General features: G+C 38.5%; 1 protein-coding gene across 1 annotated transcript in view; it reads right to left on the bottom strand.

Moving 5' to 3' along the window:
- Nucleotides 1–14147, bottom strand: part of ARHGEF18 (Rho/Rac guanine nucleotide exchange factor 18) — a gene marked incomplete at its 5' end in the record, with an annotated part of 45798 nt that overhangs the window by 5535 nt on the left and 26116 nt on the right. The window contains 16 exons of the mRNA XM_084302878.1: nt 1453–1780; nt 2523–2990; nt 3595–3642; nt 4300–4356; nt 4807–4928; nt 6039–6176; nt 6829–7017; nt 7322–7413; nt 7787–7965; nt 8475–8551; nt 9371–9619; nt 10045–10162; nt 11440–11565; nt 12286–12536; nt 13384–13524; nt 13680–13792. Coding sequence (XP_084159004.1) covers nt 1453–1780; nt 2523–2990; nt 3595–3642; nt 4300–4356; nt 4807–4928; nt 6039–6176; nt 6829–7017; nt 7322–7413; nt 7787–7965; nt 8475–8551; nt 9371–9619; nt 10045–10162; nt 11440–11565; nt 12286–12536; nt 13384–13524; nt 13680–13792 — 2696 coding nt within the window. The remainder of the gene's footprint in view (nt 1–1452; nt 1781–2522; nt 2991–3594; nt 3643–4299; nt 4357–4806; nt 4929–6038; nt 6177–6828; nt 7018–7321; nt 7414–7786; nt 7966–8474; nt 8552–9370; nt 9620–10044; nt 10163–11439; nt 11566–12285; nt 12537–13383; nt 13525–13679; nt 13793–14147) is intronic.

Genomic DNA, 14147 nt, shown 5'->3' with positions numbered 1-14147 from the left:
ACTACCAGCTTGACAACCGCAAATTCAAAATCTTGTATTATAAAGCACAGTAGAGAAAAAAAATATCTTTGTCCCTAGCACTCAAATAGCCATTGCTATTTGCTACTTTTAACACACAGAACTGTGATGAACTTCTGTCTCTGCTCTCCATCTGTCTCACAGCTGCTCAGCTGCAGAGTACATCGATCGTGGTGTTATGGCCTGTCAGTTTCTTACGTTCAACAATAAAAGCAATTCATGAAACGGTTATTCTGGATCCAAAGAACTCCTCTCAGTAACATTCCTTACATGTCGTGAAAACCAAATTCAATACCCAGTATTTTGCCACTTGTACAGAAAGTCTTGTTCCATTTTATTCTAAGATCTACATATGGGCATAAAAAGCACGCATCCCACTAATGCTCATGAGAGAATAGAGACCAATATATTTGTGTTTTAGGCCTTTCATATAAATTTTGGAAAAACACCATTAAGTACATTTCCACTGCAGGGATCATTATGTAACAGCTATTAAAAATAAAGCTGGAGAGTTGCAGTATTAGAGCTCTATTTGCCCATTTACCCATACTTGGTATTCAGGGTAAGGGGGTATTAGGCTTCATTTATATGAAGAAACATAAGTCTGTAATTCTATTAAACTTCAGGTGCAGAGACAGACTTTTTTGCAACATGCAAAAAACAGCCCCACTCCCTGGGCAGGTTTGGCCCTGAGTCTGCTGGAGTAGTGTAGGCCCAAGTGACGTGCAGGCTTGTCAGCTCAGAATCCTATATAAAGCTAAGGAGATAATTTTGTAACTTTAAATTATAGGCCCTTTTCTCAGGCTGGCAGAAAGGCTATTTTTAGTGGTAAAGAAAAAGTGGTTTTTATTGTGTCTGTCATCGGCAAAGATCACTACTTTGGTACCTAGTAGTTAGCAGCAGAAATTACACCATGACAAGGTAACTGTATTTTTACTTGCTTCTATTTCTGACAAAATTAGCCCCTTTCAACTCCACAACACATACAGCATCTCAGATCTGGCCTGGAAAACTGTATTTAATGACTGACTGGTGCTAAGAACGGCACCACATTTAGTGTTATTACAGCTCTGAACATAGTGAGAAGAGGTTAAGACAGCCTCAAAACATTTCATTCATACAGAACAAGCAAAACATTTGCTATTTTCTTTTACCACTACAATTAGGCGAGATTTTATATCCAGGTTTACAAATGCTCACCATAATGCTGTCCTACTGGCTTACAGCACTCCTTTTCCAACATTATCTATCTGGGCTAAATTTCCAATTCAAGATGTACATGCACATTGAGCTCCTAACTTAAGGACTTCAAGAGCCCACAATTTGTAGCACATTAATTTCTGGGTTCCACATGGGTAGTCAGAGGCTTAAAGTATAGTGTTCTGTCTCCTTGTGATGCTGGCAGTGATTAGAAATCCATTTAAATATACTTACCCGAACTGTCTGTCCTGTGAGATGCTTTGCTCTTCCCACCTTTCTCTTTGCTTCCTTTTGTAAAAGCGGCCAGCTTAGTAGGGATCTGCTGCTGAACTGCAGCCGGTTTCTGTATCTGGTTAGTTGCACTCAGGAGATGGATTGGCACTTCGTTCTTCAGTGCAAGAACTGGACGATTCTCCAGGGTGGTACTGTCCCTACGAACCAGCTCTGGCCGTTCCAAGTAGTCTATTCCAGAGATGCTCACTCTCGCAGAGCTTTTCAAGACTGGCAGAGATGGTTCTACCCCTTCTCCATTGAAGCTAACGGAGTGGCTTTGCATCTGGCTCTACATGAGGAAAAAGGCATTTTAAGTCAAACAGGTACTTTCATTATCTCAGACACAACAAGGAGAGACCACCCTCAACCCTGCAAGCACAAAGCACTTTCTTGTGAGAAATGCAATAGGCTAGACAAACCTCAAAATACGCTGGCAAACAGAAGGAAGAGAAAAAGATCCTCAGCAACTCAACTGCTTAATATCACACTGAGCAAAGGAACACAACAGTGTACTGGGTCTCACAGGGATGGAGCTAACTTTCCCTGCAGCAGCTGGCAAGCTGCATTAGGTAATGACAGAATGGACAGAAAGCTGTACTTTCAGACAGTAATAAACAAGCCAATGTAATTGGACCCCAAAATTCACTTTTTGAAACATAAGAGATGTCTTTAGAAATCAACTGTATAGAACACTGCCAATGTAGTGCACCTTCTGCAATCACCTGCCTGCAATCGGCAGTTCCTGTACTTAAAAAAACTGCAGTCAGCCACATTCAGAAATAACTTATTCTCTCTTGTTCTGTCTGTTTGTCTGTCTCTTTTAAATGCTCCCATTAGCAAATGTCTGGGTAGAATTTCACAGACATTGAAGAATTTCCAAGCCCTGATCACTCTGACAGTAGCCAGCTCCAGCTACTTCAGATAATGGCACAAGTAGCTCAGTAAAAAACAAACATGGGTTAGTGCTGCAAAAAAGGGCAACCTTCTTTCAGAAGCAAGCACAAAACAGAACTCCAAGAAAAACTCCTTACCTGTCCCATTTCGGGGGAGAATGTGCCAGACACCGTGTTCTGCTTTTTCAGCTTCCTTAGCTGATCTAGACGCTCCTTCTCTTTCTCTACTGCTCTCTGAGCTTCCCGCAGCCTCTCTAGGTCGTGCTGATAGGCCTCTCGCTGCCTCTCGAATTCTTCTCTATCCTGAATCAACTTGTCTTTCAGCTGCCGAGCTTCCTCTTCGCGCTTCTGCAGCCGGACTTCTGTGACTTCTAGTTCCCTCTGCTGCTGACTCCTTTCCCGTTCCCAGCGTTGCTGCTCCAGTTTCAGCTGGTTCTGAAGTTTCTGTACATTCATCAGTTCTTCTCTCTGTTTTTCAAAGTTACGCTGTTTCTCCTGCTCTAGCAGCAGGTTGCCACGTGTAGACTGCAGCCGGTATTGCTTCTCCCGGTCTGCCATGGTGGCTCGTTGCATCTCAATGTAGCTGTCCTGCTGAGATATCACTGCCTGGAATGGAAATGAGAAGTCCAAAATGAGGCACATTGGCTCAAAAACAAACAAACAAAAAAAACGAATAAACCCCCATACAGCTAAGCAAAAGACAACAGTATCTACCAGATTAGGTGACTGACAGCTTTGTCTTCAAGAGCAGATCTAACTTTCTACCTTGTACAGCCCATCACTATTGACTATTGAGAAATTAAGTTTTGATTACATCTGTCAAAATTAGCATTTCTTGCATCTAGAATTTCTACTCTGAATCTGACAAAATTACTCAAAATATTACTGATTCCAAGGTTACAGTAAAAAATATCTAATATATGCAGACAAGTGTATATTAACATAATTTTAAAAAGAAAAACACAGAACAGAAGCTCAAAGTAGCAACAACTGTACTTAAATAAGGAGGAAAAGGGATTCAATCACATATGACAACAGATAAAACACCTCTTTCAAAATACCAGTGTTTGTTTCCCTGAGTCTCAGGTCTTGAATTCTACAGTTCACTCTAGTTTTAGGGGATATTTTCAAGGTAGCTTCTCTACAACTGCGTACGTTTCATTATATTTAATGCCTAACAGGCCTCTTGAAGAGTAGAATAGTGGTTTACCTGAAGACTGAAGAGCAATTGTAGCAGTTTTTGTATCCTTTGGACAAGCTGAAGAGGAGGGGAGGCAGATGGGATAAAAAAAATAAAATAAAATTTAGACACCGAAACAGAGCTGTTTCATTGCAGCATTAGACTTTTTTCTTTTTAAAATAATGGACAGAATCTGTAGTATGTACAAAAACACACACACTGGAAGAATGATTACAAGAGTATTCTAACATGGTAACATCCAATACAGCAATATAGAAGCACAACGAATTTCAGTATATTGGTCCTCGCTCAAATTGAGTCAGTGCTCAGCAAAGCTCACTGGGATTCCAGGGAGCAATCCTCATCACCAGTTTTCTTCATATGAGCTATTTAATGACCGCTTCCTCCCATGCTCTAGCACTGAATCACTACACAAGTACAGCACTCACAGGAGATTCAGAGGCAAGTTCTGCCAGTGAGCTAAGAACATACAATCTCTCCAAAGATGCAGAAAGAAGTAGTTAGCCAGCTCTTTGAAATGCACTTCTAAATAGCCAGAATCATCTTTGTTTTCTAATGGGACATTCAGAATGCATTTGGAGTCATAAGGTACAGGCTGTTTATGAGCTTGTGGTTCCACAGCCATTAAAAATACTGGTCTGTTTATTTTGCCTGATATTATTATTATTATACAGCTATTTCCCATTAGGTTTCCTAACAGCAGAAGTAACATACCTGAGACTCTATGGTGGGCTGAATACCACTGTTGTCATCCAGCCTTGTTATATCACTCTGAAAAAAGACAAAAACAATGATCTGCGCTAGAGATACTTGTTGGACATTGGTAGTGCTGCCAGAACATGCTGGAAGGGTTCACCTCACCAGGGAACATTGTTTATAGCTGGAGCAGAGATTGCTCCCATGCACGGAAGGACACATACCAAAAGTACTTAAATCATAGTACAGAAGGAGATGCACGGTCATTAAAGGTAACATTAAAGATACAGCATCAAATGAGCAAATACAGAACGAAATTATCATGCCTCTCAAGCAGCAAGCTATAAACCATCAACTCACCCCCACAAAATAGCCTTAGAGTCAAGTAATTTCACGGTTAGAACTCTTTCGCAGCCTAGCCCTACCAGACATTACAACTTTCAGCTTAGCAAGGGCTGTTCAGCATCACTATTGTAATGAAGAACCTGAGGAAACACATTTACTTCATAAACAAGCCCAACGTACAGTTTGAGATCCTTCTTCTGCATCCAGTGGGAGGTCCTGGAGATGCACGTCTGAACTTACTGCATGGCCTCTCCAGTCCCATTGTCTCTGGTCACTACCACTACTCTTCCCAAGACTATTATCTGAAAGAAAAAAAAAAGAAAAAAAAGAGTGGCATGTGAGTGGTTCACCAGGACTGAGCTTGTGAAAACCCACTGCATAACAAAGCAAACAAACAAAAAAAAAACGTGACTTTTTGAAGTTAGAACCATTTTGCTACTGCATGGCTTATCCATGCTCATTAGAAGTGGGAAAGTCGACAATAGTGAGAGCAGGACTGCTCAAAAAGGTACAAAACTTGAGGAGAACGGGTTAAAAAAAAAAAATAGTGAGATTATGTTCAAATCACATTATGATACTTTAAGTGAAACAACCGCAATAGAGACTGAAAATGATCGTCTGTGGCTACCAGAATTGCAAACTCCTTACATGGAATACTCAGGAGTAGAAAAATCTTATTCAAAGCAGCACCACCATAAGCATGGAAAGAATTAGGGGGAGATGGAGACTGTACTGTATAGAGCACCTATAATAAGACAGGCATATATAGCCTTTCACAGACAAAAGAAAGGATTCCAGGGATAAGCTACCAGTGAAATACAGACCTTTCTACTTTGCATGAAGCAAAATGAAGGGAGGTAAACAGTATCTAGTATTTCCACTTATTTCATCAATTAACTGAGAGCATCGGTGCAAAAAGGACGATTTACATTGTTTAAGGATTCAGCAACTCTTTAGTGGCTGCACAGATACGAAAACTTGTTTCAATTTTTGTCATTCTATAATAAAAGCAAGCAGTTGAACTCACATTTCCTAGGTTTTTATGTCAAGCTTATTTTTTCAAGAAAATTAAAATTCTGTGTGGAATTGTGGTAAATAGAAAATATGTGTTAAGGTAGCACCTTTAACATTACACCAAGAGCCCTACTCTGCTCTCTAGTGTTGGTACTGAAAGCGAAAGATACAGCATGCTGATACAGCATGCTAGGAATTTATTCTTATCCTCTTCTCAGGAACTTCTTGTGAAGTTCCCTTAATATCCTTACATCAGAGCCTCAATTAATTCATTTTTCTTAGCCCATAGTCAGTACAGAGAAGCACAGTAAAGAGCTAAGAAGCTTAAATGAATGCTACACTTTTTAACAGTGCATCAACAAACACAGCACAGTACCCCCACAGTCCCTCTTTCTTACTGTTGTTTGAAATTGAGGGACTACTGTCATATCCCCCAAAGGTCTCTGCTCTCCTGGGGAGTCCCGGTGCACAGCTATCTTCAGGCTGACAGGATCCATTTCCTAAGTGAGTGATGATAAGGTTCTGGAGATTTTCAGCTAGGAAGAAGAAGAACATATTATTTACACAGCCAGGTCTACATAGTGAGACAAACTCATCATGCTAACAAATTCGGGTTTGTGTATTTACATATATATATTTTTTCCAGCCACCAAGTACATTAAATATTGGGTAGTTTGAAAGAGTTTCTACAGTTCAGATGGGTTTTCCTTCACGACTTGCTGTTTACTACAGGCTCTTCATATTGCGTAAGTGAAGATGACCTCCTCCTTGAACACAAGTTTGATAATCCAGCCTCGAATGTTTTTTGTTTTTTTTTGGTCAAACTAAAAATGATGTTTGTGGTTTGTGTTTATTCTCTTTCTAAATATGCTGTCTTTAGATAGGCTGTTTAAATCTAGAACCCTGATACAACATTACATTTCAGGGTTATTATGTTATTAGATTGCCTTAGTACCCATCTGAATAAACTCATCTGAAGACTCCATGGGTTGATCTTAAATAAGTAAATAAAGATCAAAACTGTGGAGGTCTTCTTCGTAAAAACAGGTGCACTCTACCTCTCTTGGAGATTAGAGTGAATGAGTCTGAACAGCATTATACAGAATTATTACAAGATGTACTTAGATCAGTGCTTATCCCAACCTCTGCACCTGAGTGAACACATACACATTCCCACACTGTATTTACCTTCTACCACTGCAGACTTCAAAAGTGATTCTCCTTGCAGATTTTCTGAGATATCGCCCCGAAAAAGTAGCCTAGATCGGGCTCCTTGGGAATTATCTTCAAACCCATTCATTTCAGACATTTCTAGATAAATCTGTTGCTTCTCGGTTAGACTTTGCATAATCAGGTCATCTTTCATGCTCAAACGCTCTAAAGGAAGAAACAAACACAGTTCTACCTTCTAAATCACCGTCAAGAGAACAATATTCACTTTGGAAAATTACCATTTATTTCATAGTCAGAGCATCAGAGATATAATAAACAGCTGGAAGAAAAACTCAAGGAGCATGCAAGGCTTATTAGACTTTTTAAACTTAACTATTTCTATGCAATCTTGCAATACCTTGAAGGACTTCTGAAGGAGCAACTCCATCACGTGATAAAAGATTAAGACAGTTATAAGTCACAAGGGATGTTGAGAAGCTGCTCATAGAATAGGTATCTAAGTCATTACCTTGGAAATCTCTCAACCTTGCAGCTCTTGCTTCAGCCGACTTTCTTTCTGCTTCGGGTTCATTAAACGTTCCTCCTTCTTCATCAGGACAGCTGTAAAAAAGCGGACAGGAATGTTTGATTTACACATTAGAAGACTTAAAATCACGTTGGCATTCAACCTGAAGATTATGCCTAGGATGTTGTTTATCTTGTGTGTCAATCTTTTTCACTTATCCAAAGCTTTGTTGCATTTGACATCAGTGAACCAATTTATTTTATTTTATTTTTTTTTAAAAAAAGCAGAACAAAGTCTTTGGCTGTTTTTTCTAGCATCTTTATGAGCAGCTTCTTCCCAATAAATGTGCACAAACTGCCTGCTTCAGCCTTGCATTGACAGTTTATCAACAGTCAAATGCATTTTTACAATAAACTTGTACTGACAAGTCCTGGGAAGAGGAGGCTCTGGCTTTTACTCATAATTTACCTTTCTACAGCTCTGCGGATGTGAGCCATCCAGGAATTTCTCTCTTCTTTAGAGCTTGTGTGAATTTCATACATTTCTGGTCCTTTTAAGGAAGCGCTGATTAAGAACATTGCCTTTTCCTCATTAGCTACCTCTCGTACAATCAATTTTTGTAACGAGATAACTGGTGGTTTAGAGTCCTGTAAAAGAAAATATGAAATGTATTGTGAAATGTATTGCACTACATTATACAATTCTTTGGAGTCTGTGCTACTTAGCTCCCTTCTGTTTTTTTTTTTAACTTATACAGGGCCACCATGAGCTGTAACATTGCAACACCAAACTTTACCACTATGGCTTCTTCATATGACAGTTTTGACACTTGACTTATTTTTTTATTTTTATTTTTTAAACAAAAAATGTCAAACAAAACTTCTGGATCCCAGAAATCAAGAACAGTTTCAAAAAATTTGCTTAGATGGAGACAAGGGAACACTGTTTTGCTCTAAATGACAGAAGGAGAGATTCACAAATACCAGAACTTACTCAGGAAAAGTGATTCTATAGTAACTGGCTTGTTTATTACTTCATTTTCCTTCTGAATCTACCGTAACATCTACCTAATATTTCTATTTTTATTTCTTCTGCAATTACTATCACCTTCAAAAACACTTCAAGTAAATGTATCAAATATGAAACCAATACCCACCACTGATGCAAATGTGTATTTTTGGTCCTTTTCTTGCAAGAGCAACAGTACATCATTTAACAGGACTGCCAGAATATCTACAGTAATAACAGAAAGAAAGAAAAAGATTTTGAAGCAACTAGACTGGTGCAGACTCAAAGAAAAAAAAGTCACTTAAGTCTCCCGCGTGCCATGTGTTAGTGCATCAACATTTGCAATATTGGGCTGATTTCTGCTTTCCACTGGGGTTGTCCAGGGTCAGGCTGGACATGTGCAGAACCAGCAGAATTCAAGTAGAGACAATTTAAAGCCTGAAGACAACTACATAGGCATCCTACACGTGCATTCAAACAGTCAAGATGGAACAAGTCTCCCTCAACAGCAGATTCTTCTGGAACTGCAGATGTTCATAGTATCAGCTACTCTTCGCTGCATTGTATGTTCCATTGAAGCTTCTCCTTGAACATTTGAGCAATGAAGCTGTTAAAATACTCGCTGATGAATGCTGTTTTGATTTTCTGGCTAAACAAACATTATAAAGAACAAAGGTGTCTTGGGTTTGACACAACATAATTTTTCAAAGTGTGAACCAGAGCTCGCACAAGATAATGTCTTTCCACAGGAGACTAAGTCAGTATGACTCAAGGCTTTGTCATCTACCTAAAGACCTCCCACTTGAATTGGAAAGCAGATCAGACAGATAATAAGCAAACAGCATAAGGAACTTATCATGCACCATTATAGAGATGCTTATTGGACAAGCCAGGAATAGAACAAGTGCTATTTCCTCCAATATCCTATTAAACAAGTGGGTTATTGTCATTGTACTTTATGCTCAATCGATTAGTAAGAAACAGCTACAGAACAAAGCAAAATCCCATTTCCTAGTTGTACTTTTCCCTTTCCTGGTCCTTTACCTTTCAGTCGCCCTGATGCAGCTTTCCAGTACAGCATCCCATCGAGCAGAAGCCGCCTCTGTCCCATATCATCCTTCCGGAAGAGAAGCCCATTCTTGCATTTCCCAGATGATTTTAGTTCCATTTTATGCATAATCTCTTTCAGGCGCTGCCCTTTCTCACACTCATTTACCATGGCATCTACATGAGTGATTGTGTTCTTAATTAAACTAAGGGCCTGGGTCAGCTCTTCATAATCCTTAGTTCCAGCTAGGAGAGAAGGATAGTAATTAGTCCCATTTACAACTCTGGAATGCAAATATGACTCATTCAAAAATATTTTAACAGGAAGGTTCCATACTAAACATCTGACAGTATTTCCTAAGAGCCTGAGTTTAAAAATAAACAAATAAATGGATTCCTAGAGCTCTAAATCTCTAAGAAACTGATAAACTTAACTACTTTGATTTTGTGGTTGTAGACCTGAAACTGAACACTGCTTTCAACCCTCTGATGAGGCGAGAAGGATCTGTATCTGCATCTAGAACTGCATCTCCAGCTAACTAACAAGTGAGAGAACAGTAATAAAGCAGTCCCCGCCTGTCTTCCTTGCCTGAGGAAAGAAGGCACAAAACGTAGGAGAAAAAGGATGTGACGACAACTGTCAGGCTTCTAGGAAAGATTAAAGAAACTACCTTCTGTATTCTGAATAATGCGTTCCACCAAGACAGGGTATTTGGTGATGCGCTGTGTAACCAGAAGGATACACTCTTGAACACCAAGTCTCCTCACGATGGAACTGTTGCCGATTTTCTAGAAAACAAGACAGACCCATCACATCCATTGTATATATCACTCTTCTACCTCCCTCTCCTCTTCATTCACACATTTTCTGTTTGAAAACGCTTTTATACCATTAGTTATAGAATCACAAAATCATCTGCATACTATTACAAATGCAAAACTCATGACAACATCAAAAAATTGATTCTTATGCTAGAAAAAAAATATTTTAGATATCATTTTCAACTAAATGTTAACTAAATCTGAGGCCAAACAGAGAAAGTTCCAAGTCTGAGCTGTTTGCTTATTTGCTAACTGATTGCTTTCTATATAGGGTCGGTCCTTAACTACGTAGAAAAGTAAAATATTTTTAAAACCAGCCACCTACCAGACAAATTATGTCTGCAACGAATAAAATGTGTTTATTTTACCACTGTATGTTGACCAGTATGTTTATGTACAGAAACATATTTCTGTTTAGAAAGGGAAGATCATAAAGCATCAAAATCGCACTAGTTAGTCTGACTGAAGATACAAAGCAATCCTGACGGCAGAATATAGCACCAAGATCTTTGTTTACATGGGCTGAGGCTATTTATTTTAAAACTTACTCTGTTTACGTATTTAGTTTCTTGAAAGTAAAGGGTTCTCACTTTTAAAGACTAATAGTTAAGATGAGCTGTAACTACAGAGCCACGTAGGAAAGTTCACACAGTATCACTTACTAACGACTGGAACACGAGAATACCAAGGACTGAGCAATGCCAGCTAAGATTCAGGTTACAGCCTTCCAGTTTGGCTGTGCTTCTTCAGCCCTTCCTATTAATTGTGCATTACACTGTACAGCAGATAAACAAACTGCCCTGGAGCCAATCTTCTGCTTTTGGAAAGATGACGTAGTGGGCAAAACTAGACTAAAGGCTCCAACTTTTTCTATACTACTTTATCAACAGCGTTTATCACTGATTTGATTTACCATCAAACCAATTTACAAAGACAGCCACACAGCACAGCAGTCAGTGACAGTGCCATGAACAGGACAAATGCTCTACTCCCCAGTCTTAGGTGCTCTTAAGAGAAAAAATACCTGCCTGCCCCAAATTTAACACCTGTTAACTCCAGCTGTGTGCCCAAACAGCTCAAAAGATCTAAAATACAAGAAGCTAACAGCATATCAAATATCAAGAGTATGTATCATACGTTCAGCTCATTCAATATTAACAAAGATCTTCAAGTATAAAATAAAACTGAAAGAGGTCAAGTACACTTTGCACAGTAAGAATGGGAGGTTTCTGATTGTTGTTTACCTTTATTAAGTTTTGGAACTTCTTATGGTTTTGGAGCAGGTCTTTATAGTGACTAACAGCTTCATTGTGTCCACAGCAGAACACACCATATTTTTCTTTCATTCTCTCCCCATTTTCACCTGAAAACTAATTGGAAATATAAGTATTAAATATATAAATCATTAACGGTAAATATACTCAAGACCCACATTGAACATGGTTTTATAGTAACTGATTTCTAAGACATCTCTTCAATATTTCAATTTCTTCTGTACCATAAATGAGAAATTTATGCAGTGATATCTGAGAACTTGGCATACCACAAGATAACCAAATATTAACTGATTGCTGTCTTAATGAGAATTTATAAAAGTATTTCTGGGACTCTGCATTTAAAAAGACTGAGGACTATAAAAGGTGAGATCACAGTATACGAAAGAAGCTGTGGCATCCACTCCGTATCAGAATAGGTGCTGAAATCAAAAGTAGCTGTAATCAGTTTAAAAGATCCTTCTTTTTTCGCTGCTCAGAACCAAGAAGCTCAGCACTAAGTGCGTGACAGCTGTGTTTGGGAAGGATACCAGCAGTATATTACTGTACTTTCAGAACAGATGAAAAATAAAAACAAATAATTTGCAGTAGTCATATAGCAAATAACATGCATACACACATGCCCAAAGAACATTTAAAGAACTTTTCATATTATTTGTGACCGGGTGTGATCCTAGGAGTCATATTCGCACACTATACTAGGATGATAATCTTAAACAGTCTTCTATCAACCTTTACACAACTGTAACATTATCCTATAATTAGATTTTTAGGAATTTAAAAGGCTGAAGAATGCTGGTAGAATTTAATTCGCACCTGTTTTACCAAGAGGTCTCCAATGTTCTGGATTATGTAATTTCGGTCACTGCCTTCTTCCAAGGACTCCTTTCGCCGCTCCTTTAATTGGAGCAGGAATTGCGCATGCATCTCCAGCAGCTCATCCACACAGGGGAAGAGCTTGTTGATGACCGCATTCGGGAACTGCAGTTCCTCTTTCATGGCTTTGGAGTACACCTTCAGCATTATTTTCAGTGTTCTAACATGGTGCATTTCAGTCTGCATTAGTTCTGGGTAAGGGGAAATACAAAAATATGGGTCATTTATACGGTGTGCAGTGACCAGTGAGATATAAAAGAGCAGGCTCTGAAAGTCACCATCCTCTGCAAGTGACCAACAAAACAGCTAGATAAACAACCCTCAATGGATAAAAAAAAAAAAAAAAAAAAAAAGCCTACTACTTCCTTCTCACCAGTATAAACCACTAAACCTCCTCTAACTCTGTCACACAATACATATTTTTAGTATCTGAATTTATGTACTTCCGAGTATGCTTTTCAGTAAAAATAACAAAAGACAAGTAACTCCCGGGAAATTCTGCTTTAATGCAGATCACTGTTCTAGATGAAACATGAAATTAGTGTAATCTACACATATTACTTAGATGAATTCAGCACTATTCCTAACTGCTAAGAATTGGAGATCAAACTGTTTCTGGTATCAAGAGTGCCAGACAGGACAAGAGAAACAAGAGGTGGTAGTTCTAAGCAAAGGCAGCTTTATATCAAACATTAGGAATAACTTCCATTAGCATCAGAAGGTTAAACATTGGAGCAAGTTATGTAGAGGACCTCTGAAATCTTCATATTTCAAAGATTTTTAATAGCAGACTAAACAAATAGCCGATGTCTAGGTAGAGCTGGTTATATAATAGCAGACCAACGCTGAGGACTATATGACATTCTCGTCTCCTTACAGCCATATTTTGTTATTCTAGATCTTGCTAGAAGCAAGCTATTCTGGTGCTGTCCATAAACTTCTTCTAAGGTATCACATCACTATCAAGAAAAGAATACAACGATAATCAATGTGAAGTTCCTAAAGTAAAAAGTTTTAAAGAAATAATAGTGTTCTTACCATAAATGACATCTTGCCTTTTTATAACTTCTTTCTTTTGCCTCTTTGCATAAGACTGTTCCACTGCAACACTCCAAGACTCTGCCTCAAACTCATGAGCATCTGTTTCTATTTCACTTCGGAGGGATATAGAATATGCATCTAGACCAAAAGCACATTCAATTTCAATAATTAATAACTTTTGTCCCAACTATATCCCTCGTTACCATCATTAACAACAAGAAGAGTAAATACATCTCAATGTTACTTTAAGGCTGTGTAAGAAAAAGTCCTGAAAAGCACAGAAGCTTCCATACCTTCCAGAAAAATGGAGTCTGCTGTTGAAGGTGCAAGTGAGACAACATCATCTGAGGTCTGCTTAAATTTTATAAATCCTGAATCCCCTTCATCCATGTCTCCTGAAATTAGTCTAAATGACCAAAGAGATTAGACAAAGGGACCCAAAGAGAACATTAAAATCTTTTAAAAGTTGCTTGACTTAAATAAATAAAAGCCAACTACTTTAACAAGCATCTTTCCTATAGTACAATACAGTTAAAATAAATACATGAAGGCTACCCCTGCACTCGCACTTGAAACATTCAAATCAATTTAGCAACTTGATCATTTCAGTATTACGGATTTAATTAGAGCAGCATGAGCAAGCATGCAACTCCTGGTATGACATTTGAAAAGACACATCACTTGCTGACAAGCCTTCACTACTCCAGAGTAAAAAGGGTACTTTCACTGAGAATGGAGCATAACTGTGGAATACGAAAAGT

This window comes from Netta rufina (assembly GCF_964035555.1).
Source record: "Netta rufina genome assembly, chromosome: 28".
In the NCBI taxonomy this organism is placed as follows: domain Eukaryota; kingdom Metazoa; phylum Chordata; class Aves; order Anseriformes; family Anatidae; genus Netta; species Netta rufina.
This window is presented reverse-complemented; position numbering and strand designations above follow the sequence as displayed.